Below are 27,013 nucleotides of genomic sequence, written 5' to 3'. Positions count from 1 at the left end.
GAGTAAGCCCTTCCACTAACTCACATGTAATATCCAATGTGCATTTGGAACTTTGGTCTTTTGTGACTTCCTTTCATGCACCCAAAAGGGAAATAAAACACAGAAAGTAATTTATTAATAAACTCATTTAATTGTTGATTAGAATCAGATTACAATCTCATAAAAAAAAAAATGTTTTTAATGCGTAACTTTAATTAAAAATAAATTTAAATGAGTGTTGATAGAGGTATTGATCAAAATATTGTTGTATTGTATGAACGTTTTACAAATGCATTAATGAAAACGAAAGTCACATTCATGAACTGTATATTACACAGGCACCAAGCTATTTGTTTCTGAAAAGTGCAATTCAGTCTTTTATCTTTGACAGGCGAGACAGGCGGAAAAACGTGCGAGAGAGAGTAACCGAGACAGGGAGGGGGTGTAAATCAGCGAGACACTGAGGTTTTTACACAGCTAACCGCACTCTGCTGTGTGTGAATGCACCTAGTGCACTTGTTTCAAATGTGTGTTGAAGGCAGAAAGGAAGGAAGGGAGGGGGGAGCAGCGGGGGGAGGGCGGCAGAGGGAGGCAGACACCGACACCTATAGGCAGTCACACTGAGCGCGAGGGGGGGACAGCCGGCTCTCAATGGGCAGGTCTCTGTGAAGCGCAGCCTACCTGTTGGAGCTCATTGCGGGAGACTGCCGTACCGGACCCACGCTGATCGTGGATCTGTAAGGAAACCCACTGCTCTTGCGAGGCAATAACAGCCCAAACATGTCTCCCAGACTATTCGTCTGCGTCGTTTTGGTTGTGTACCACGGGACGCAAACCTGCAGCGGATTTAACATAGATGAACGGTTTCCTGTTATCAAAGAGGGACAGACCAAAGGGAGCTTCTTTGGATTCTCCGTAGCTCTGCATCAACAGACGGAGGGCTCCAGAAAGTACCTGTAAGTTCTCAGCTGTGCATGTCGAAGAAAATACTCCACTTCTTTCTCCTGTTGAGGTTAAAATACGCAGATTACGCACCTGCTTCAGACCAGGTGGCGATAAAACAATCATTTATTCGTCTAACGTATTGCGCTCACATACTGCGATTAATATACCCGCGGTATATTGCGTTTAACACCTGTGTCACGTTTATAAACGGCGCTTCATGGTTAAATGGGTTTCTTGCATCGCACACTTCCCTTTTTTCTACACGCGAAGTAGTTCCTCTCAAGGCAGTCACCTGTTAAACGGCAGCGGAGCGGATTAAGGAGCCTGTTTAGGCCGTAAGACATTTTTTTAGAAGAACGGTGCCATGTTTGTGCCCCTGTCTTATTTGATGAAAGTCTTGTAATTGGATGTGCGGCGGAAGTTGGTACCTGGGTCAGAAAACATGTTTGTATTTCAGTCAACATAGCATCAAGCAGGGATCTGAGGAATATAAAACATATATTAATTAATAAATCTCTTTAACACACAATTTCTCCTTTTGATTTTTCTGTCTGTCACGTAAATCTAATACCTTTAATCGTCCGATTGCTGCAAGTGCAATTCTCCAATTTTAACTCAATCCTATGGTTGAAAATGCACAATTGACTAAATTGTAAATGCTATAATTCCTGTTCTTTGTGAGAAACTGTATCTGCAGGCGAAACAGCTGAGCCAGGTGAGCACAGACTCAGCAACTACAATCTGGGGCTCGCCTGGAGTTCAATATACAAGCCGAAGACGTCTTTTAAGGTCACAGCAAGAGGGGGATCAGTTTATGGGTTCCCATATTTGTCACTTCTGGGTCGACTTCAGTACATATTCATTAAGGCATACACAGGAAGCCATGACATAGCCTGCTCTACTTTCTGTCCACCTACACCGGTGCTATTACATTCAGCTGAGACACAAGCGGGATTGTGTTTCGCAATAAAGGTGTTCATTGGGCTGTAACACTTGTAGGTTGTTATTACAGGGACATAAATGCTCTTGTGGAGTTAACAGAGTTTGGGAGGATTTACATAAAAGTACATGCTTCTTGTTTTTAGCAATAGTTGATGTTCACTGCAAAATAATCTATGTGACACATCTTTCTTTATATGCATCTTCTTAAATGAAAGATCCTCAAACTGTATCATTGTTTAGTGTAGGATTTCCCTCGGCCAATTACGGTGGCCCCCTCATCCTTCCGCATCTGTGATCACACAGCGTGACCATAGCTGGCTGTTGTCTGTGTCTGTGTTTGAAGAAAATTGCAAAGCAGGGCCCACTTCCTCTGTGTCGTCACTATTGAAGTGAGGGTGAACTCAGTTTATCTACCGAATCTCTGCAGAAACATCCCCTAGTTCATAGAATAGATTGCAGTGTGTCCAGTTGACACTTGATCAATGTGCCATCTTGGCCCTGTCCCCAGAGGGATGGTCTCACTGTCCTCAGACCGCAACCCTAGAAGGGGACCACATGGCCGTGGCAAAGAGGCTGGAGGCCCGTGGGGACAAGGAGGCTGTAAAAAGTCTCATCAGTCCGCTGCTATATGTAAGTAAATGTGTGCTCAATTCTACATTGCAGCTTTTAATTTAGTAATTAAGGATTCATTTCAGTAATAAATGCTGCAAACATGCCCCTAGATTAAGTTTATAAGGAAAGGTATAATAAATATTAGGGAAGTACTTTCTTAGTGATAGTTAGGCGAGAAGATCAATACAACTCACAAGCCACTTATCTTAGTTTAGTACAAAGACTGGAAACAGGGAACAGCTAGCTGACCCTGTCTGACATCAAAATCCATCTACCAGCATCTCTAATGCTGCTTTCCTGACACCTCAGAACTCAAACATTTCGACCTCCTAGAAAAAGTGCAACGAAATGCCACTCAAAAGTCTGAGTTTCTATTTGTAAACTCGAGTTAAATCCATGTCCTCGACTTCACAAAGAAGCAGTTGTCTGACGTCACACAACAATGGAGGTGCAAATTGTAAATGGTAAACGTGTGCTAAAGACCACAAGTGTCACGTTGTCTTGTCGTCTCTGCAAGCTTGACATAAGCTAAAGCAAAAAAAATATGTCAATGATGTCAGCAATTCAATTCAGAGCTGCTGTATTTGCTTGCCTCATGTTGTGTTTTGGTGCCATATGTCAGCTTGTTCTCTTTCTGAATTTGAAGGAGAATCTAGAAAATATTACAAAAAGCTCTGAAACTTCCAGCCTCAATGTGACTTTGACCTGTGATTCAAAAGCAACCAAAATCTCACTTTAAGTGTTGAATTTCTCAACAATATTTGTGCGTCTTCCATCTCAAACGGCCATTTGTCTTTGGAGCCAGCACTGAGTAAAGAGTCCTCCGGTACTGTGTACGTACTCTGTGATTCTGTGAAGACACATCGCAATGTGCTGATGGTGTTACTGAGTTTGACTTGGGCTGGTTTTACAGTGCTGTTTGGCCTCTTTTGTGGCCCCGTATCTGTCTCATCGCACCACAGAGCTGTTTTGTCACATGTTTCCTCATCGTTGGTGCAAGCTAGTGTGTGCATATTTGAAAAATGCAAGAACTGGGAATTTAAACCAGTCATGACATGTACGATGTTTGAATTCTTTGCACATACATAAGAAAACAGAGTCCAGGATAAAAGTCAACACAGAGGGCCTCCACTCCCTGTTCTGCCATAAAGCGAGTGCAATAAAGTTTTTCCTTAGGGGGTGCATGACCAATTACTGGGCCAACATTGCTTCTTCTTGGGGAAGGGCTGCACCTGAATGATCTAAAAGCTACCTGAGACCAATTTGTACGGGGCATTCACTTTTCCACTTCACCCTTCTCTTTGAATCACCCATTTATTATTTTTCCCGAGAGGGCTTTTTTTTGTTCTCTGTTGCAGCGAGGAGGAGGGCCTGGGTAGTCAGCTGGCCCACCTATTGGCTCTTCCAGTCCCCTGACCCCATGGTATGCTTGGAATGTATTACCCTTCTCTGCACAGTCACAACCTGCCAGGTTTCAGGTTGAGACAAGACAGGACTGAGTGGTTCTGGGGACTATTGTAGAACACACACAAATCCTCCAAAATACAAAATCCTTCTGTTCATCCTTCAGCAGACAAAGATTCCTTAATTGTATGGGTTGGAAGCTCTGCGGCCTGAGAGGAAGAATTGAATTCCTCTGACTGATGAATATCTAATCAGAGCGGAAGTGCTTTTCTAGCTCATCTCTGTCTGACTACAGTGGCCCAAGGCCATGAGAGTCAGCCATTTCATTTGACGGGGGCCTTCCCCTTTCTGCTGTGCGCTACAGATTATACTGGTCGACCTGCTGTAAGGTTTATAGACACACAGTACATGCTTGGCTTTCCGTCCAACCACCTAAAGTTTGACAGAATTGAGCACCTGATTCCTAAATCAAATTTCTGTTGTGTAAAGTGAATGTAATGCAGCAGATGAAGACGGTCTGTTGTACAGAACCTGCATATTAAACCTCAGCTTTAGTCTGTTAAAGGCATTATTACTTGAAATACAGTGCAAAGTGAAAATCGCCCCATGTTACATGAGACTCGCATAATGTAATACTCACATTTTTGGATAGTATCACTTAAACTAAACGCTCCAATGTGTTACATGCCATGCTGCTGCACAGGCTAATGATGCAGGTGGGGATGTTCAACTTGGCTGTGATCCAACATCCCCCCTCATAGAAAGGCGAGTGGTCTTTGTCTCTGAAGTGGGCCTATCGGAGCTATAATGTCGTGCCACAGTGAAACATTTAGAATGGGGTCCATTCGACCCTCATACATGTTTTACAGGAGAGCCAGCTGGTAGTTGTACCTGATGTGGTCATAGCATCTGAAAGAATGTGCTATTACTTGCTCATAGTTTTATTTGATGTCTCTTCGAGAAGTGCCCGTAGAGTTTGTTAAAAGCGTGATACTGTTTTCACTATGTTAATACATTGTGAACTACATGGAATACTGTATCTTTGATATTATTTCTTCCTTAGTCACATGATATGAATATAATGATTCTATCGTACAGCGTTGTATTACATAGGTATTTATGATCCAGTAAAAAAAACAGTAGGATTAAATGTAAAGAACAAAGATTCAAATATTTTTACCACTGTCTGATAAGGCAGTCAGTTTGTTTTTTATTTTGTGTTTTTTTATTGTAAAAAACCTTTTTTTAATACAATGCCCTTCACACAGGGTTTCTAAGTTGGCTTAGTTGATGGTTGATGAAACATTTACTAAATGATAAGGACAACTTTTGGGTTTGCCAGGTTGTAAAAACTCATTTTGATTGGTACCGTTAGAACATTTGACCAGTGATTTAAAAAAAATAAAAAAACGTGACATGATTGTCCAATCAGGAAATACATTTATATACAACTCATTAACACTGCAGTCTTGATTATTAAAACCTTTTATTAAAGACTTATTGACACTTTCAGCTGCAGACATAAAGGCTTATTACTTGGCAACCCAGAATTAGCTCTAATGGCTTATAGCTGATCTACGAAGCACCAGTCATTGTTTCTTAACCATTTATAAACCATTTACAGTTAATAAACCCACTATAAAAGTGGTCGCCAACAATAAAAACGATGAAAACCAGACAACGTGTGATGAGTCTGTTGTGGACCAGCGTGATTGTAGGTTGTAATTCATACATTTATTTGAGTCTAAACCAAGCCACTGCAACTGTACACGACCTCACTAAAGTTAAGTGCAAGTGTGTCCATAGTGACTGGTCCTAATCTTTATGGTATTTATTGGCTGTATCCAATCAGTTGGCAATGGCATGGGCTGCATTTTGTGTAGCAGCTCAATGAATGACGGCTTCTAATAACATGTTGAAATGGATCCCAGCGGGACATGAGGCCTCCTGCTAATCTCCACAGAGGAGATTCTCTCCGGTGGGGCTTTCATTGGAAATACCTGCAGTGAAGACTGCTCCTATCCTAACAAAACTGTAAGAGATCCCCCTTCTCTCCCCTGCTTGTACAAATGCCCTCAAACAGGCCTCCGGGCAAATGAGGGCTACCTGCAGCTAGAAAAACTATATGCTTCAATACCTTTCCCTCTTCATGCCATGTTTCATCTTTTGAAGGGGAAATGATCCTGAAGTATAGGTTTACACTTGGTATTCATGTGGATGTCAGTGAATGCGGCAGCTCGTTGTCTATCCTTAACAATACAAGATGTGCTGAAGATATGTTACTAAATGCCTCGCTTTATATCGTTTATTGGTAATTGAAAATAATAGAATTAAGTGTTCTGTTCCACTGGTGTTTTGTGGCCATTTTCTTCAAGCCTCAACAGGTAAATCCAGATGTTTCATGCACATTTGCACATTTTTTTTAAGATGAGTAATATCTGAGTGAGAACTTGGCACCACGCAGACACACTAACAGCGCTGCTGTCTGCTTTATTACAGCTGTGCGGTAGTCCACCTGTAAACCCAATACTAACCCCCCCCGTCTCCCCCCTCTACATACAGCTGGGGTCAAAATGTTAATGGGAATGTTGTTACTGATACTGCAAGTCTCTCGTGAATTCTGCTATGGCTGCACGAGATTTCTGCTGGTGTCACTAAGAAACATGCCTCCAGGCTCAGTCCAGCTGTGTGTGTTCATTTCTGTCTGTGTGCATACATTTGTATGTATTGTTTCCTGTCAGTTTAGTCGCTTTGTATGTTCGTGTGTGTCTGTGTTAATCATGTGTAGCGGTGCTGTGCTGTCTGCATCTCCAGCAGTCGCCAGTCTGACGTCATTCACAGCGACACCAGACTCTGAGTAGGCATAGTTAGCAGACCAACCTGCAGACGTGAGCCACAATAACATTGGCCTTGTCAGACGAGGTTTTACTCGTTGCTAATGAAAAGCGAGTTCCTTTATTATCAGGGGATGACCTGCCATGTTTCATTGGTCACACCGGGTCTGAATGAGTTTGCTCTCGTTACTGTTTCACCAATGGCAGATGGTGGTCTTCAAACAGGATGTTTGTCCAGCTGAGATTAGACTGGTGTGTGTGTGTGTGTGCGTGTGTGTGTGTGTGTGTGTGTGTGTCTGATATATATATATTATCTTTTGATCAACAGTAATATATGCATTGCATTTCATTTCCATCAAATGTTTTCCCCTCCTGATTAAATTACCATTCATGACAATGATGCCAGGATTTCATTTACTCTTCTAATTGTTATGCATACGCAGTCTGCTTCTTCGTTTAAAACATCTAACGTCACTATCAGCGGCTGCAATGCGACACTGTCATTATTACTCGACTCTTTGGCTCAATTGTCATTGTTACATTCATGCCGGTAAAGCAAATTGGATTGCCTCACAGATTGACAGAGACGAGAGATCAGGGCCGATAAAGCTCTATCGCTCTTCACCTTATAGCTCTGGACTCGGTGACAGTCAGTGAGCTCAGAGAGGTGTGACTGAAAAACAAACGTTTCGAGACTTTTAGACAATCAGATGAAAATGGATCAGTATTCTGGCTGTATCCCACCAGGTGGACTGCTGTTTTCGGGAAATCCCAGTTTAACACGACTGGCGGTGTGTACATGGTTTACTGGGTGTGTGCATTCAGTTATTCACCACTGACCTCCCTTCACTCTGTGCATGTTTCGTTAATAATTTACACCCTTTGACAGTTACATGGAAGATGTAAGTTCCTTGTTTTACACCAATGAAGAGTTTGGCCTTATTGCCTCATTGCCGTGTTGTGTTGTGTGGGAAAGTGTCCGTATTAATTTCTTATAATTAAAATAAAGAAACTGTACTGAGCTGCTCAGGTGCTGTGATGGCAGGTCAGTTTGACCACTTTTGTACTTGTAGCAGGTTGACGTATCACTGTTTGTCCAGAGAGGACTCATCTGTTCGCCATGTTCTGTACATGCAGACACACACAGTCAGTGTGTTAACAACTAGGCGTGGTTACTGTGAATAGTCTGATAGCAATGTGTGTGCTCACCCCTACCTACAGCTTTGTGAGAGTGTTTCCTGAAAGTACAAAGAACTGGATTTATCAGAGTGCTATTGTAATACAGTGAAACCGCGCACACACACACTCATCACGTGACTTATTTCCTCTTAAAGGCAGCACAGTAATGGTGGACACACCATGTCTCTCGACTTTCAGTGCAGTCATTACAAGAGCATTAAAAGATTCAGCCCTGGTCTGCTCTTTCTTGTCCTTGTGCTTAATTCAATCTGCGAATATAATCGCTCCATTCAGTATTATCTCCATTTATTTGCTTAGTGGGTCTAAGTGGCAATGTTTCCGTGGAATCGATATGAGTCGCCTGTAATGCACCGGCTTCATACCATCCTGAAGAATATTGAGAGTGCAGCATGAGTGTGTGTTTGTGTATCTGTTTCAATGGATTTAGGTTAAAGGGGGAGGATTAATAGCATTTTGTGAGCCTGTTCCTTGCTTGTACTTGTCCGGCAATTTGGTGAGCAGCCATGTCATGTAGAACAGAGCAGGTTGAACCAATTCATCATCCACAACAGCTTGCACATATGCCTGTTGCAAAATAACGATCCAACTTTCCTTCTCTCATGCACAGATTTATTATACTGCGGTATTTTGCACAGTCTGCCAGTTAGTGCAGTGGAAATGACCAGGATTGTAGGAGATGGTGACATTTGCTCACAGTTCTCTCCTCTCCTCTTCACATCGCTGAGCCTCGTCTGCACTGTTCCACCAATCCCCCCTCCTTGTCCAACAACACCTTGTTACCAGGGCCAACATCTGCATGTGTCTACTTGTTTCCAGCGGGTCTGACAGTAACCTGACACATCATCTTTAATAGCAGAAGAAGAAGACCTGTGGATTTGCCTCGATTCACAAAGAATAGAAATTTTGATCGATTAATTACACTAATCACGACTTCCTCCGTCATGGGTTGTAGTTCTTAAAAGAGTTGCGTGGCTGTGACAAACAGGCACTGAGATCTTCTAACATGAAGCTGAAACTGTTTTTTCTTTGCCCCGAGGGCCACAGACACACGCTATGACAAACAGGTTGCCCAGAGCCTTATCTGGAGAGGTGATCCATCACTTATGTAAGGCTGACATATTCGAACACGCTCGCAGCAGTTGTAATACTTGGTCTCTTTGTCAACCACTTTCTCTCACTTACCCATTTTTATATGTTTATACCGCTTGACATTTAAGGCAAGGGCCTTTAAATGTCAGGGTGAAAACTTGTGTGCCATTTCTTTTGACCTATATTGTCTCATCACCCTCCTGTTCCGACTGGACCCAGGTGAAGATGAACGTAATCTAAATGGGACATTTCTGCTCCTCTGTAAGCACGACTGACTGGCCCTGCACATTGTCTCTACTTGTTAATCTTGCAAAGGCCTGTGAGATGGAGAGAAAATGTCATCCAAAAGGGTTTAGTCATCTCTAATTAAGTTGTGTTTCCTGGTTTCAGTGCTGTTGATGTTATTCTGAGTCAGGAGCCATCAGGTGGGGGGTGAGAGCTTGAGAGACTACGGCTTAGTTTTAATTGACTACCAGGGAGCTACATGTGCTGTGTTGAGTGTCTTATAGACAGACGTCTGTTTACCAAACTGACAAGGCATTGTCGTGTTTTCTCTTTTCCTCTCCTGTGAGACGAGGAGCGATCAGGCTTTTTGCTCTCCCCTCCCTTCCGTCACTCCCTCGCTCTTTCAACCCCAGCCCCCCACCTTTGTTTTTTTGCTGCTGTCAGGAGCTGAGGTGGGCAGTCATGATTGAGATGACTTGATAAATTGACCTCTGTTTGTTTTACTAAACACCACTGATATGAATATATAGTAGTTCATCCAACTCCCTTCCTCTGGGAATTTCTTAACTCTAGGTGTCAAGAATGCAGGCAGCGCTCACCTTGGCTGGGTGTGTTCGCCCCAGTAAACGTTTGGTTTAGTCAGCCGTTCCCATCACTTCTGAGGAAGAGGGGCGAATTTTAACATGTCTTCAGAGTAGGAATGTAGCTCCGGGTTGCCCCCCTTCTCTTCTCTGGGCCTTGGACAGCCTGTTTATGAGGAGGTGATGAGCAGGGAGGGAAGTAGGAGGAGAGCACACAGGACAGGATATGAGGTGTCTTATCATGGACGAGTACATAAAGTGACAAACTTGAGGCCTTGAATTTGTTTGTTGACATTTAGAGAGGTTTTCATCTTTCATCGAATAATAACTGATATTCTGGATTACACTTTGGCTTTTGTGCAAAGTAAACAAACAATATACAGTATAACTATTCAATTAGCAAGCTTTAAAGGTGCCTTAACTGACCCAAGCTAGCTGTTTCCCTCTGTTTCTAGTTATTGTGCTAAGCTAAGCTTGGCTGGCTGCAGCCTCCTATTTACCTCACTGACTTTAGAGTGGTATCAATCTTCACTTCTAACTCTCTCTCCAAGAAAGTGAATATTTCCCAAAATGTCAAACTATTTCCTTTAATTTAAGTGTTACCTTTATGAAAATACTACTTCCTAGTTTTGAAGCTGTGTGTTCACTGTGTGTCAAACCTGGTGCGTCAATCAGCAGGGTTGAATTTCCACAACAAACACAGGTGACCCACGTGGCTCTGATGAGCCAGTGAGACGACAATGAGTATGTTTATAAGCTCGAGCTGGACTAAGTATTTTTCTCCGGGTTTGCTGCAACAAACACAATGACGGCCAAGATTACCCAAGCCTCCCTAAAGCATGAGCGATTAGCGCTGGACTCTGTGCCTCAATTAGTCACATTTGTTTTTCTTCTTCTGTGTGTACAAATTCACACTAACTGGCCTCTAAGTGTTTTGTAACAGTCTTGCTTGTTCTCTGGGTTGACCCCATTTCTTTTTCTTTCCTTCTAAATGCGTTGGATATGTTGCTTAGTTTTTCCCACAAGAATTGCTGACCTCATAAGGGAGTATTTTGAGACACTGTGCCCTTTACAGCTGAAAAACATTTTAGGTGGCCGTGACTTCTGATTAAAAGGCTATGGAAGAAGACAAGCAAGTCATGAAAACACGCACCTACTTGCTCATGTGCTAACGTTTTCTGTTATATGGGAGCACACACACACACACACACACACACACATATGTAGGGTAGATTATGGAAGCGGTCACATCCTCACAGTGGGACTCTGTGGCCCTGATTCTCCACATATCAGTCAGTCCCACTAACTACTACAACCCTCTGTGGAATCTCAGATGCTGTCTACATTACTGAATGATAACCAAGGACTCTTTAACTGCCAGTCTGCTGTAAACTGCTGGCTCTCAGAGGCCATCTTTAGCGAGGCTCTAGCTGTTTGTCATCACTGTGGCAAGATAATTGATTCAATGATGATAATGCCCATCTGGTAGCAGAAAGAAGGGATAATTGTACCGTTCTGTTTCAAACGATGGCTGGAGGATGACTGTTTTTTTATGCATCAGTGGAAAAGTATTTTGTGCAGAGCAATGTATTCACTTTCATATAGTTCTGGTCCACTTTTCCACCGATAAATAATATGCATTCCACAGCTCCTGAAGTTAGATTAGACATGTTGGTCAAAAATAATGTTTCAAATCGGTAATGGGGTAATTCGATCTAAGATCAGAGGTGGAAACAAACTCTCATGACTGATTTCCATGCAAAGCCAAACTTTCTGAGTCGGTTCAGGTTCAGGTGACACATGAAAGAGAAAGTATTTGTCTGGGGATGTTGTCATGATTAGATTCGGAGTATATATGGGGGCATTTTGTCTATGCGAGTGTGTGTCTAGATACAGAAGGATGTGGTGGAGTGGTACAGCCTGGTGCACAGTAAACTGTGTTTATGAAAACCCACCGCCTAACCTAGTAATGTGTGAGCAATCGCAGCTCACCACAAAAAATATTTTACAAAATCTATGAAATATTTTTTATCGTTTTACTCAGACATCAAGCACTTCAGTACGCCTCTTCCTTCCGTCATGTTTTACCTCCGAGGACATAATATTCAAGTTGGAACAATGAAGGGTTGACTCATGAGAGACATTTTATTTTGAAGGCACAATGACCGTACTGTAAAGGTGTATCTTTGAGTATACACCCATTATCTGTATTAATACAGACTTATCAGTGTGTGTAAGGGGTGGCCCAGAAGCTGGACTAACAGCTTGACTCATCACTCTCCACAGCCAGCACCATGTCAGCGCCCAACCAACATTGCATGAACACATTCAGAAAGCTTGAAAAGAACACACTTTACATGGCTGTATGCTTTTGTTTCCCCACATAGTACGGCAGACCATCTGTCAAACACACACACACACACTGTAAACAAAATTGTCGGCATCCCCCGCCCTCAAAGTGGAGCTAATAAATCTTGTGCTGACAGTAAATAGTGTGTCCCAGCGCAGATGCTTGTAGAGGGAATAATCCCTCTACTTCAAAGTTCTGTGGTGTGTTAAAAGGTGCTGATGTAGGGAGTGTCTGGGGTGAGTGGACAAAAAGATCAGGTCCATCACCAAGAAGCTAGTTTGTGGGTGTGTGTGTGTGTGGTGCCCAGACTTGTCTCGGGTCACGCTCTGACTGCTCCACTCTTAATTATCTCCACTATTAATTCATAGGTCACGTGAACTGGCTCACTCTTTGTGTGTGTGTGTGTGTGTGGGGGGGGAGCCGAAATCATCTAGGTTTTCTTGTTGCTGCTGTTACAATGTGTTGTATTGTATAACACCATGACAAAGGTCTGATCTAATCTAATAATCTGTCTCTGTCTTTCTGTCCAGGCTTCTTGCAGGAGCACCCAAAGAGAAAGCTAAATCTCTAAAAAATGTCAATGAAACAGGTGCCGTCTACTCCTGTCCCATGACAACAGATGCCTCCGACTGCTCCAGAATGGACCTGGTCAGCACAAGTAAGCATGACGCAGAGCTCTCGGATGTGATTCATCATTTTGTCATTTAACAGGGCAATGGAGTATCATAACCGAGTTTCTGTACAGGTCCAGTTAGTGATTTGAGTGAGCCTGAGTCACACAGTGAAGGTAGTCGACTGCAGTCTGAACCTGATCAGACTCCAAGATGAGTGAGAGCATTAGCTTTGATGTGAAAACAAGACTACAGTCTACAGCCATGTTTGCTGCTCAGTGAGGCGCAGCATTAAGCTAAGTTTTAAAAAAATGCTCACAGTGAAAAAGTAGAGATGAGGCTGATGGGAATATTATTTTTTTTGACTTTTCCCTGACTTGTCAAAGCTTCCTTCAGAGCCACAGAAGACATTACACAAGGGTTTTCACAGACTGATCATGATGAGTAAACTGACCTTCATGTGTAAGATCAATGCAGATTCCCTTTAACACATAGTGGTTACTGTAGGAGATTTCCCTGATTGCAAAGCGGTGAACTGTAAATATTCAGCCAGTCTTGAACAATCTCAGAGTCTAATCCCTGGCATCTCGCATTCACAATAATTTGCTGCACCTACACGATGAGCTTCAGGATATGAAACTCTGAAAGCGCATCTTTTCTTAATTGAAGGTTATTAACTGATAGACTTGCCGCTCTGCTACCTGGAGGTGAATAGGCCCCCCCCGGAGGCGACAAGTAAGAACCATAATAAAAGGCTTCCTCGCCACTTTTGATGTTGAGGTTGGGGTGACTGTTGCTGTAGTCACAGCACATTTTTGTGGTTAATATTTGTCAGGGCATGATCCAGTCTGAATGAAGCTTGACTGTTTGGGTTGGTTTTCCTGTGATATTCACAATAATCATGTTGAATGATACAGAATTGAACAGTAGAAACCTGGTTTTTAAATTAAAGACCAACCATTCTAATAATCTGAACGTGAAATTGTATTTCTACACTTTATTTCCACGTTTATAGTAACATTAAAAACCCTTTCATGTAATTCCCCACCTCTGACCCATCCACAGCAAGTCCATCTGAGATGGTGGAGGGCATGTGGCTTGGTGTGACAGTGGCCAGTCAGAGAGACCAGCCAGCGGGACGCGTGCTGGTGAGATGACATCCTGTTTTCTCTATTAGTCAGCCACATAGTTATAATGAAATCATGTTCATACGTAAAATATTATATTTCTCCAGAGAGATTTTTCCCTTTTATTATGAAAGAGAATTTTTTTTTCTTTGGTTGAAAAATATTTATGAATATATATATATATGTATATATAGGTACATTGGTAAATTAACTATTTTACCCTTTCCATTTGTTTCATTTTAAATTGTAATATAGTGGACCGCTGACACTCACATCTGGCACTTCTATTATTGCTGGAAACTGGAAGGGGCTCTATTTCTTATTTTAAATCAGTTCATCCATTGTAAAATCTTTATATTTTATTTTTTATATGTTTTTATAGATTGATAAAGTGGTGTATATTTGGCTTATTTTTGTATTTCTATCCTATTATATAGGAGCTGTCACATGTTATATTGTTTTCTAAAAAAACCAATATATGGCTCATAAAAACAGACTGCCTCATCTTATTACTGCACGCTTAGTGTGTAATGCAAAAAGGAGTAATTCTACCATAATGATCAGGAATGTATTTGGTGTATTGTTTTAATTCCAGGGTATTTCATTTGCTTTAAAGGATTGTTTTTGCTCTTAGCCATTATATATTTCTGATGTGCACTATACACCCCAAAGTAAGACATTCTTTTTTTTAAATAATTCTAGCTCAGATACAATCACATGTGTACATTATCAGAATTGATTGCCAGATTTGACACATTGTAAGTTAGACCAATTACACAGTCCATTATGTCCCAGAATACACACTCTCCTCTGGTGTCCAGGCATGCGGGCATCGCTATGTGAAGATCATCCAAGGAGGCACAGAGGAGCAGCGACGGATGATAGGAAAGTGCTATGTCAGGAGCAACGACCTGACCTATGACCCCAACGATGAGTGGCAGACCTACACGTATGAGGTCTGCAACCCAAACCTCGACATGGACCATGAGGGCATGTGCAACATGGGCATCTCAGGAGGCATTACAGACACTGATGTCTACATTGGCGCTACAGGCAGCTACCTGTGGCAAGGTGGGCACTGAAGAGTTAACACCAAAAAGAGTGCATTTTGTTACTTGAACACTGAAATAATGGGCTGGTTTCACAGACAGAGATTAAATCCTGTGCAAGTTTGCTCAATTCTAGTGTTAGTCTAACACTGGGATTATTCTCTGTCTGGGAAACCTGTCCAATGTGCATGAAGCAGACATAAAATTGTTGTTTAATCCTGCTTTTTTATAAAGGAAATGTTCATGTAACGTGGAGAGATCCAGATCCAGTGACTTCCTGGGACTCTGTAGGCAAAGACTTTGGACAGCTGAAAAGACGATACAGTTATATGGGTAAATATATAGCACAAATACATGTTTTTGCATCATATAAATATATAAATGTATGGACTTTTCCATGCTTTCAAGGCCTCTTACCCCTCCCACAGTCAGATGACAGTTTAACAGTGAATCTCGAATGCTGTCTTGCGCAGGTTACTCAGTTCTTGAAGAGAGGAAGCTGTTCAGCCATGACGAGTACACAGTGGTGACAGGGTCTCCCAGGGACGAGTCCAAGGGCTCTGTGATGTTTGGGAGAAAGACTGACAAAAATATCGAGATGGTGCTTATCATTCCCGGGGAACAAGTGGGCTCGTACTTTGGGAGCAGCCTGGCTGTCACCGACCTCAACAATGACGAGTGAGTCTCTGCACACCACACTGAACATCGTTACTATCTTTAGCTTCTTGTTTGAAATATAGTACATTTAGAAATTGTCCATGCTGGGAACCAAAGCTAGTATCAAACGCCACATCACCAATGTAGCAAGCAGTTATAACTCAAACAATTTTTAATCATGCACGCAAAGACGGTAATTTCTTGCACTTGGAGCAGACACCATGTTGAGGTTGACCTCTGACCTCCAGGCCTCTGGATGTAGCAAAGATGCTTTCCGAACTGTCTCTGGTTGTAGTTCGGCTGATATCGATATTCTGATATCCATTAACTATTGAGGCGCAGAAGAAACGCAGAGGTGTTAATGTGTAAATGGATGGTCTTTAACTCTATCTGGTCCTTTTGAGCTGCCTCACGCTCGAATGCTCCGTAGCTATGATCTGCCTTGTTATGCGGAGAATGCATGACACTCATGTTTGTATGAGAGAACCTGTCCTTTCAGCAGCTGAGATAAAGTGTTTATCATGACACAATGGTGAAATCATGTCTCCCTGAATGCACGAGTTAAAACGTGTTTGGTCTGTAAGATTTTAAGGAATACAAACATTTGAAATCCAAAGAATATACTATTCAGGATGTCATCTTCTGGTATTTATGTGTGCAGGTATTTGCATATTAAAAAATATTTTGGGACATTTCCTTTGCTTATTACAGCTGGAATGACTTGATCGTGGGCGCCCCATTTTACTTTGATCGCATGAAGGATGAGGGAGGAGCGGTGTATATCTTCATGAATGAGAATGGATCGTTCCAAAAGACCGCCAGCGTGGTGCTGAAGGGTCCCTCGACCTCTGCATTTGGCTTTGCAGTGGCTCCCATCGGCGATGTCAACCAAGATGGATTCCAAGGTTTGACTCTGAACACGATATTTGTTTTATACTCACAAGACCAGCAAAATACAGTGAATAGGTCATGGACAATTTGAAAAAAGGCAAAATAATTGCACCCAAGTTCATTGTTTAAAAACGACTACAAAAATATATTTTGTGAAATGTTAATTCAGATATTTCTAGTTACATTCATTTGATAAGGTGTCTATTATTTTGTCTACCTTGTGGATTCTACTGTGTATTAAAATGTGCTGCTAAAAACAAGGGTAAAGAGGAAGCATCCAGTTCCCCATTGAGACTTTGTGTGATTGTTAATTATCCCACCAGTGAAAGATAATGTAACCTACTGTGTTGCAGTTCAGACTACTTAAAAGCTGTAAAAACAAATTAAGCTGTACTATGCTGCCACCTAGAGGGCAAATATATTCCATACACAGACATCCCTTAGCTTGTTCTCAGCAGACTGCCTTTGCGTGTTTCCTTTTAATGTTTCACTCCATTGTTCATGTCTGCAGACTTTGCAGTGGGAGCTCCATTCCACGACACAGGGAAGGTTTACATATGGATGGGAAGTGAAAAGGGAATCTCAAAGGATCCCAGTCAGGTGATATCTGATTTAATGCCACAGATGCACTTCAGACATGCCGAGGGCCAGATTTAATGTGCTGACCTCGCATTTGTCATTGTCGCTCCCTGTAGGTAATTGAGGGTAAGTCCGTGGGAAAGGGAGAATTCCGCACATTCGGCTACTCCATCAATGGAGGGATGGACATGGATGAAAACAGTTATCCTGACATCTTAGTTGGCTCTCTGGACGACCGCATGGCTCTGCTCAGGTACAAATAAGAGAGAGGCGAAGCAGAATATGGAATTGTTTTTTTTTGGTTTGTTTCTCTTGTTGGAATTGATGGTGTGTGTCTGTTTGTGAATGGTAAATATGTTTGCTGTTCACACAATGATATGAGTTGGGCACAGTTTTATTCTTCTTCCTCTTGTTTTCAGGGCTCGACCAGTCCTCCACTTAACTACGGACTTAACTGTCGAGCCAAAGATTGTGGACCCTAATCAGTGTCTTGGAAGTACACCATGGTGAGTTGTCTCCTCAGAACACCTCATTCTGAAACTGGCTCATTAGATTTAGTGTGAAAATACATTAATTTTTCATTGTGTGTTTTACAGCATCACAGCGACTCTGTGTATGTCTTTCACTCCAAGCAATGGAAACAAAGACTTTAAGAAAAATACCAGTAAGCAGTCTTTCTTTACTTAGATTACACTTTTTTTTTTCCAATGAGAAATCATGTAATGTTAAATGAATAATAATTCCATTTTGCATAAAATATAGGCTGCACTTTTGAATCCACATGTACGTATATCTATAGTTACAAACTGTGGGGATACTGGCATGCTGTGTGTTTGCTGTATTGTCTGCTGTAGCGTTCTAAAACGCACTGTGTGTTTGTACTTTGTAAAGCGGTGAAGTACACGGTGGAGGCCGACATGGAGAGGAGAAGAAGCCCTCGTGTTCGCTTTCACAACAATGATGACGACACGTATACCGGCTTCCTGAGCCTGCCGTCTTCCAAATCCCCGTGTCATATTCTGAAGCTGATTGTAGTGGTAAATCCTCTATACAAATGCATCAATTCAAATGTGTGTTTTATTTACAGCTATGGTGACCATGTGTTTATTAATGTAAGACTCTTGGATGATTCTCCAGGACCCTGTGAGTGACAAACTGGAACCGGTGGTCTTTTCCCTCAGCATCTCCTTGCATGAGCAGAAACCTAAATCCAAACGATCCCTGCAGAACCTTGACTCCTTCCCAATTCTCAGTCAACAGCAGAAACTCACTCAAAGAACTGAGGTATGGCGTGTGGCGCATACACACATAAGTCACATTGTAAATCATTATAAGCACATGTATAGCCTGTGTGGAACTCCCCCGGTAAGGTCTGATGCAATATTATGTGTTCCATTTCCTGCAGATTAACTTTCAGAAGGAGTGTGGCTTGGACAACAAATGTAGCAGTAACCTGCAGCTGACAGCCCAGTTTGTTGACAAAGAGCATATGCCTTACCCCAGGTGAAGTGGAACTCTGATTTATTAAGCCCTCTTTGACTGATGAGGGTTTTTAAAGCTGATGGAAGTCACAAATAGCTTTTGGGTGACATTTGGGGAATATGTTTATTCGCTTTCTTGTCCAGAGTTAGATGAGAAGATTGATGCCACTAAGTATATAATATCAATAATAATATCAAGCCAGCACCATCGGCTGGTTGGCCTATGACAACTGGAAAGAAGAATATCACACATTATATATGGTTTGTTTATTTCATGCAGTTATCTTAGGACAGAGCAAGGCTAGCTGTTTACCCTTGTTTCTCGTCTTTATGCTAAGCTAAGCTACTGTCCCTGGCTGTAGCTTCCTATTTAGCGCACAGACATAAGCGTGCTATTGAGCTTCTCATTACCGCTGTGCAAGACGGTGAATAAGTGTAAATCCCAAAATGTCAATACAGTGTTTTTATTTTTACCCTTTGAAATGTGTAACAATCACAAATGCTTCTTCAAAAACATATACACTATCACTGTTGATTAGCTGTCACCGGCACATGCTTACTTTAGCAAGCAATACCTGGAAGTAAATAGGGCCGTTAATGTATTGATTATTGTTAAAAATGTAGTGACATAATAATACACACAGTACATGAATCCTTGTGTCCAGGTACGGCAAATTCCAGAAACTTCAGTTCAACAGCAATATGAAGATAATAAGGCTGATGGTGGAGGTCACCAACATTCCTGGTGGGGGGAAGCTTGGTGAAGACGCCCACCAGGCCATGCTCAACATCACCATCCCTGATGCACTGAGTTACTCTGCCGTCAGGTCGGCGGTACGTCCACTGGAGGGCAGCAGATGACTGACAAATGTCCATTTATTACACGTTTCCTCATGGCATTATGTTATATCTTTATTTATGTTTGCCATCAAAATGTAATTATTTTGTTAATTTTCTCAATATGCCGATTTTGTGTTCAGGACCACGATGTGCAATGCGGTCTGCATGATACAGTGATTTGTGAGCTGGGAAATCCACTTAAAGGCAATGAAAAGGTATGTTTTGAATTGATTTTCTCTCATACATGTTGACTCCTTTCCTCCTCCCGACGCCACTCATTCTCTCGCTTCCATTATCAGGTGTCACTTATACTCATATTCGAGACCTCGGGGATCAATTTGTACACACAAGAGATTGTGTCCCAGCTGCTTCTGTCCACGTAAGTGTTTAACATTGATTTTGTTCCCTTTTGATATTGAAGGCTTGGGTCCCGGTTTTGATTCCACAGTTCAGCATTTTGCAGCTGTTTTATTTTTATTTAGTGTAAAATGTAACGGTGCTTTTTGGCTCTAGTGGCTATTACATTACATTGGCACACAGTGTAGTAATAAGGGTTGTTTCTTCAGTCTTAGTGAGCAGAGTGACATGAAGCCTGTGCCTGTGGTCCTGCAGATTGAAAACACCATCATCCCCTCCTTCTCCATGTGAGTCCCATTGCCGAACATGACTTCCTGTATATACAGGAAAGACCACAGACATGCCATGGACACTGAAGTAGTTCATGTCACAGCACTAAATTGTTACTTGCACAGTGTACAATCATTTCCAACTCTCTCACCCTGTACAGAGCAAACATGCTGGTAAAAACGGAGTTCAGTGGGACGGTGATGGGCGAGTCAGCCATGGTAAACACCAATGACGTGGGCAGTCTGGTGGAGTTCACCTTCAATGTGAGTCACCATCACCACTCAGACTATATGAGACCTCCAGGATTGTATATTGCATATATAATGTGTGCTACCCACATTTCCCTCTTCTCCACCCTGTCTTTGAAGCCAAAACTTTTAAAGTTTAATATTGTGCGGGGAAGGGATTGTGGTGTAAGCATGACCAGAGGTGGTTACTATTTAGGGGTTACAAAGTGAAGCCCTGAATGTTATTCCACACCATATTGTTATATCTCACCATATGATTTTTCCCTACTAGGTGGACATGTGGGGACAGCCCCTGGGAGACATGGGGACCCTGGCTGTGGAGTTTGAGTGGCCCTTTGAGGTAGCCAACGGCAAGTGGCTGCTGTACCTGACGAAGATTTTGGTGAAAGGGGAATCAGAGGTGGAATGTAACCCTTCTGGAGAAGTTGTCAACCTACTTAACCTAACTGTAAGGCTTTTTATTTGTTATGCCTGTGCCCTGGCGACAGCCTTGGACAGAGTCATTGTGTTTTCGAGTTGTCCGTCTGTCTGTATGCACGTACGCGATATGTCAGGAACACCTTGAGGGAATTTCCTCAAATTTGGGTGGGACAATTGATATGTAACGTATCGCCATCATTCCCTAACTTGGTCAAGTTTATCTTGTCTAATCTAATAAATACTGAAGATGCAGATTGTGAATAGAAAAGAAACTACATGAAAACATCCTGGGTTCATATTCGCCTTTGATACATGCTTTTCTCATCTAATCTTTCCCATCTCTCTGTGTACTGGCAGCTTTGCAAACATTTTTCTGTTCTTACAGCTTATTCCTGCCCACACCCATGACATACGCACATCCCAAAATGTCCCATTACTGAAAAGCCACACAGTTACACATAAACAGAGAGGTACTGGCTTTAACGAAAGGCCTAGAACCAGTAACAGGACTGTGTCTACAGACAGACATGCACAGCGGCACTTTGAGCAAAATGCTAATGGCAGCATGCTAACATGCTCCCAATGACAATACTGACGTTTAGCAGGTTTACTGTTCGCAATGTCCACCATCTCAGTTTAACATGCCAACTTTTGCTACTTAACACAAAGTACATTATATGCTAGCATAGGCTATAACAACTGTGTTACAGTAACTCACAGTTTAATTTTTTTTTGCTGCCATTGTGCTTTTCACAGGCTTGTTGCGTGAACTGTAGTTGATCCTGACGTGAGTGAACTGAAGCCGCCTGAGCTGCATTCGTAGATGTCGGCGGTAGAAAATGGGTGTGAAAAAAGTCTCAAAGCCAAACCACAGATGTTCAGAAATACATTTTGGAAAATGTATGTGTCGCCACATCCAGACTTCACAGAGCCTCAAATAGAAAGTTATAATGCGTGCGGCCTAGAAATAGAGTATAAATGACAGTGCTATTCTAAGAACAATTTAGTAATGTCTTTATCAAAACCAGTAATTACCACGAGCCTTCTGATGTCATGTCTCTGTCTCATCTGCGTCCTTGTTTAATTTTCCCTTCCCACTTTCTTGTCTTCCAGTTGTCAGAGGGCGGACGAAAGCGCACTAAACGACAGATCATGGTGGATGACGCTGAGACAACAAAGCCACAGATTATTGAGCCACAGGCAGCCGTCACATTGCTCTCTCCTCGCAAAGAGACATACCTGTTGGTAAGAAATGGATCTGGCGCTCTCATGAACAAGCTTGCATGCGTCATTTGAAGTACAATCAATTATATTTGATCAAAGATCATGAATATCTGCACTTTATTGGTGGTGGGACCGGAAGAAAAGTCAGGGGATCACCAAAATCAGTAGAAGTCATCCTCTGGGAATGATTTCTTTCTTTACCAAATGTCATGGCAATCTTCATGATTGTTGCTGAGATGTTTTTGTCTGGTAGACCAGTAAGTGTGGCTAGAAACCAATCACAACGACCTACTTTCACTCAACATATTCTTTGGTAAAGAATGTCATCACTGAGTGCAGAAGTGAATCTTCTATTGGCTCGGCCTGTCTTTTTTTTTGTATTTTGAGAATGTGTCTATCCTGAAGAAACTAAACCTGCAAAACAGTCTTAACAGTCCATGTTTGTGTAACAGTTGTTCTTTGTCATCGTGTGTTGAAGGAATGCTCAAAGGGTACAGCCCGATGCGTGACGTTCACCTGTCCGCTGCTCAACATGACGGATTCAGCCAAAATTTATGTCCGGGCCCGTTTGTGGAACAGTACGATGCTCGAGGTCAGCTCTCCAGTTTTATGTTCACACATTATTGATAATAATGGTGTCCTTTGGCTTATTTTTTACAATGTTTTCTTGCCGTGTGTGTGTGTGTTCCTGCAGGACTATTCCAACGCTCTGAGAATTACGGTCAAAGGTCAAGCCACTCTGAAGCTCATTACAGATAAACCAACCATCAGGATGGACAGTCAGACCAACGTGGTGTGTGATCATGATGATGATGATGATGATGATGATGATGATGATGATGATGATGATGATGATGATGATTGTGATTGTGATGATTTTACTTGACTCTCTCCACCTTTCTAGTTCACAGTAGAAATAGAACCACTGGAGGGGGTGGAGGCACCCTACGAGCTCCCGTTGTGGATCATCATCTCTGCAGCTGTTGCGGGAATTCTCCTACTGGGAGTAATCATTGTGATACTATGGAAGGTGAGACTGCCAATCACTGCTGCACTGATTACAGTCCTGCACATGCTGTATTTCTGCAGACACAGACAGCAAATAGCCCCGAATCTCTCTACATGCACTTTTTTTTTTTTTTTTTTTGTCAAACCAACAATCGTTTCTGGATTATGAGAGCTGTTGACTCGTTTTTTTTCTTGCTGATTTATTACCTCCATATTGAGCCTTTAGTCTAACCTTTGACATGCACCCTCCTCCTCCACCCCCAGTGTGGCTTCTTCCAGAGAGCCAACAGGAGGGAGATGTATGAGGCCAAAGCCCAGAAGGCTGAGATGAAGATCCAGCCCTCTGAGACAGAGAAGCTTACTGAGGACTACTGAGGCCCCCATGGGTCCCCAAACAGAACACACCAGTGGGGCTTTTGGGTAACGACGCCCATACAAATGGATCTTCTCTGGATACTATTACTTAAGCTTGGGATGTGATTCTTTCTCATGACTTAACTTTCTCTTTTATGTCCGCTCTGTCTACCTAACATCGCTTCTGTTTCCCTTTCAGGCTATCAGTGTGCACTGCTGATCATTTTATCTCATGTTTGTCTTTACTACTTTAATCGCCCTCTCCATCTTACTCAGCGTGGGTCTATCTTTACTTGATTTTCCTCAGACTATGAATCCTAAATCTCATTCTCAACTCGCCATTAATCCCAGCTCTCCTGCTGTTTAAGTGTATCCTGTTTAATGTCACCTCCCTCTCTCTTTCCCCACTAGCTTGGATTCTTCAAGCGAGCAATCTACTACCGGATAATGCCAAAGCACCAGGGGGTGAAAATTCGCAAGGCTGAGCGGTATCAGTTCAATCTTGGATTTCAGCCTGAGGAGCCACAGAAAAAGTATTGGATCACCAACTGGACAGAGATGCAGCATTACTACTACTGAAGCCTTTACTTTGGGCCTTGAACCACTCACACTGGTTTCACACGAGTCAAACAAAGAACATTAGGCTCGGTCGAGCCACGTGCATGGAAAAACATTGGATAGTGCAGTCCATTTTTTTTCCTGTTAATTAGATATAATTTCAGTGCAATATGCTGAAGAGTTTGTTTCAGAGATTGTATTTTTGATGAATTCAGTGTTGGAATCCAGGTTGCATTCCAGAGCAAATTGTAAATTGATTTGATTATTGTGTTTGCATATATTTTTCCATTTTATTCTTTGAATCCTCAAAGCAAAGTTGCTGGTCATTCCTCATTTTTATTTCCACCAAGTCCGTTTTCCTCAGAGGACTGATCTTCTCTGTGATTGTGTGTGTTTTTCCTGCTCAGTCCCCAGGTATCACTTTGTGGTCAGCAGTTGTAGGTTCTGTAAAGGTTTTAAACCTACATCAATCTTTTAGGAGTTTGTTTTCAGACTGCACTTCGAATACGCTGACCAGCAGCCACTCTGTTATGATTGTCTTTATGTGAATGTCCATGTCAGTGTTTGGCAAGCATTACAAAGACTAGCATCTCAAATACAGTTATGATTGTGGCACTGTCCTCCAGAAGTGCAATAAACACCTTTTGTGTTTTTTAGCCTACATAGAAAAAATATTTCCCGAGTTTCAGGAAATAATTTCAGGAAATAAATACAGAGAGGTACAAAGAAAAAACGGTTTTAATTGGTGAGTAATATACAGCCCAGCTTGACATGAAAAGGGTCATCCAAGCACCCCTTCAACAAGTTTAAAAGCAATAGCTTCTTGTCTGTATGTAGAAATAGAAAACCTGTGTTGATGGGAGAACAATTAGATTATTTATTACTGTCTTGTGTTATTACAGTAAAGAACTTATCTTTAAAAAATATCACAATAGGGAGTCATGACACTGGAGTAAATAATACATGACATTGTGTATGTGTGAAGACTGTAAGCTCTGGCATAGATAATTGTTATAAATTGTACATAAAGACAGGTAATCAAGGAATTGACTATTTGAATGAATGCATCCGTAACTGGCCTTTGTTGTTTCACTGTGCCTAGGCTTTTTATTTTTGTATGAAACTGTAACCTGCACTCAGATTATTTCCAAGCCTTTGTGGTCCCCATTGAGGTCAACTCGCAGCACAGACTAAACTGGACCAGAAGAAGACTGTCATTGAACACAGTCTGATGGGACTATGTGTTGAGTTACCACTCTATTGTGCGTTACTTGAGAAACCACAAATTGTGAATTTGGCTGTTACAGACGCTCCATTGACTCTGTAAGTAAAGAGGGAAGGGCTAAAACCAATGCACAATCTCTGTCATGGTGTTTTTTTACTGTGCAGTCTCATTGTAATTAAATTGTTTTTAACAACCTTTGCAATATCTTGGTTGAACACAGGCAGATTGAATGCCTTTATTGTAGAAATGCAGATTAAAAACAGAACATAGTAACAAAATAAATATTCAAAAATGTTCTATGTTGAAAAAAGTCACAGTATAGTATGTCGAAAAAAGTCATAGTATAGCATATCAAAAACAGTCATAGTATAGCATGTCATAAAAATCACCGTATAGTATGTCAAAAAAAAGTCATAGTATAGTATGTCAAAAACAGTCATAGTATAGCATGTCGAAAAAAGTCATAGTATAGCATGTCATAAAAAGTCATAGTATAGCATGTCAAAAACAGTCATAGTATAGCATGTCAAAAACAGTCATAGTATAGCATGTCAAAAACAGTCATAGTATAGCATGTCGAAAAACAGTCATAGTATAGCATGTCATAAAAATCATAGTATAGTATGTCAAAAAAAGTCATAGTATAGTATGTCATAAAAAGTCATAGTATAGTATGTCAAAAACAGTCATAGTATAGCATGTCGAAAAAAGTCATGAAAAAGTCATAGCATGTCATAAAAAGTCATAGTATAGCATGTCATCAAAAGTCATAGTATAATAGTATGTCAAAAAAAGTCATAGTATAGTATGTCAAAAACAGTCATAGTATAGCATGTCAAAAACAGTCATAGTATAGTATGTCATAAAAAGTCATAGTATAGCATGTCATAAAAAGTAACAAAAAATTCATAGTATATAGCCTGTCGAAAAAAGTCATAGTATAGTATGTCAAAAACAGTCATAGTATAGCATGTCAAAAACAGTCATAGTATAGCATGTCATAAAAAGTCATAGTATAGTATGTCAAAAAAGTCATAGTATAGCATGTCAAAAACAGTTATAGTATAGTATGTCGAAAAAAGTCATAGTATAGCATGTCGAAAAAAGTCATTGTATAGCATGTCATCAAAAGTCATAGTATAGCATGTCATAAAAGTCATTGTGTAGCATGTCATAAAAAGTCATAGTATAGCATGTCATAAAAGTCATTGTATAGCATGTCAAAAACAGTCATAGTGTAGCATGTCATAAAAATCATAGTATAGTATGTCGAAAAAAGTCATAGTATAGCATGTCATCAAAAGTCATAGTATAATAGTATGTCAAAAACAGTCATAGTATAGCATGTCGAAAACAGTCATAGTATAGCATGTCATGAAAGTCATTGTATAGCATGTCATAAAAAGTCATAGTATAGTATGTCAAAAACAGTCATAGTATAGCATGTCGAAAACAGTTATAGTATAGTATGTCGAAAAAAGTCATAGTATACCATGTCGAAAAAAGTCATAGTATATTATGTCGAAAAAGTAACAAAAACGTCATAGTATAGCATGTCATAAAAAGTCATAGTATCGTATGTCAAAAAAGTCATAGTATAGCATGTCAAAAACAGTTATAGTATAGTATGTTGAAAAAAGTCATAGTATAGTATGTCGAAAAAAGTCATAGTATAGCATGTCAAAAAAGTCATAGTATAGCATGTCATAAAAAGTCATAGTATAGCATGTCAAAAACAGTCATAGTATAGCATGTCAAAAACAGTCATAGTATAGCATGTTGAAAAAAGTCATGAAAAAGTCATAGCATGTCATAAAAAGTCATAGTATAGCATGTCATAAAAAGTCATAGTGTAGTATGTCAAAAACAGTCATAGTATAGTATGCCGAAAAGTAATGAAAAAAGTCATAGTATAGCATGTCAAAAAAGTCATAGTATAGTATGTCAGAAAAA

At 41.1% G+C, this 27,013-nt stretch overlaps 1 protein-coding gene across 2 annotated transcripts; it reads left to right on the top strand.

Moving 5' to 3' along the window:
• The first annotated feature begins 605 nt into the window (after positions 1 to 605).
• Positions 606 to 25,253, top strand: itga3b (integrin, alpha 3b). Of its 2 annotated transcripts, XM_031843568.1 has the most exons (26): positions 606 to 935; positions 12,692 to 12,819; positions 13,838 to 13,920; positions 14,721 to 14,970; positions 15,183 to 15,281; positions 15,422 to 15,626; positions 16,317 to 16,510; positions 17,008 to 17,096; positions 17,192 to 17,328; positions 17,495 to 17,581; positions 17,672 to 17,739; positions 17,967 to 18,112; positions 18,213 to 18,359; positions 18,481 to 18,578; positions 19,222 to 19,390; positions 19,537 to 19,611; positions 19,696 to 19,775; positions 19,963 to 20,040; positions 20,184 to 20,286; positions 20,543 to 20,719; positions 21,805 to 21,936; positions 22,394 to 22,507; positions 22,610 to 22,708; positions 22,820 to 22,945; positions 23,188 to 23,343; positions 23,689 to 23,780. In XM_031843568.1, the coding sequence occupies exons 1-25, from the start codon at positions 760 to 762 to the stop codon at positions 23,296 to 23,298; spliced, it is 3,171 nt and encodes a 1,056-aa protein (XP_031699428.1). In that variant the 5' UTR covers positions 606 to 759; the 3' UTR covers positions 23,299 to 23,343; positions 23,689 to 23,780. The 2 variants fall into 2 exon arrangements, with proteins under 2 accessions (XP_031699428.1, XP_031699427.1); XM_031843567.1 differs by lacking the exon at positions 23,188 to 23,343 and having other exon boundaries at positions 23,689 to 25,253.
• Positions 25,254 to 27,013: the final 1,760 nt, after the last annotated feature.

This window comes from Anarrhichthys ocellatus, unplaced genomic scaffold, assembly GCF_004355925.1.
Source record: "Anarrhichthys ocellatus isolate YVR2014 unplaced genomic scaffold, GSC_Weel_1.0 scaffold4, whole genome shotgun sequence".
NCBI lineage: Eukaryota > Metazoa > Chordata > Actinopteri > Perciformes > Anarhichadidae > Anarrhichthys > Anarrhichthys ocellatus.
The sequence above is the reverse complement of the archived record's forward strand: the minus strand, read 5'-3'. Positions and strand labels throughout refer to the sequence as shown.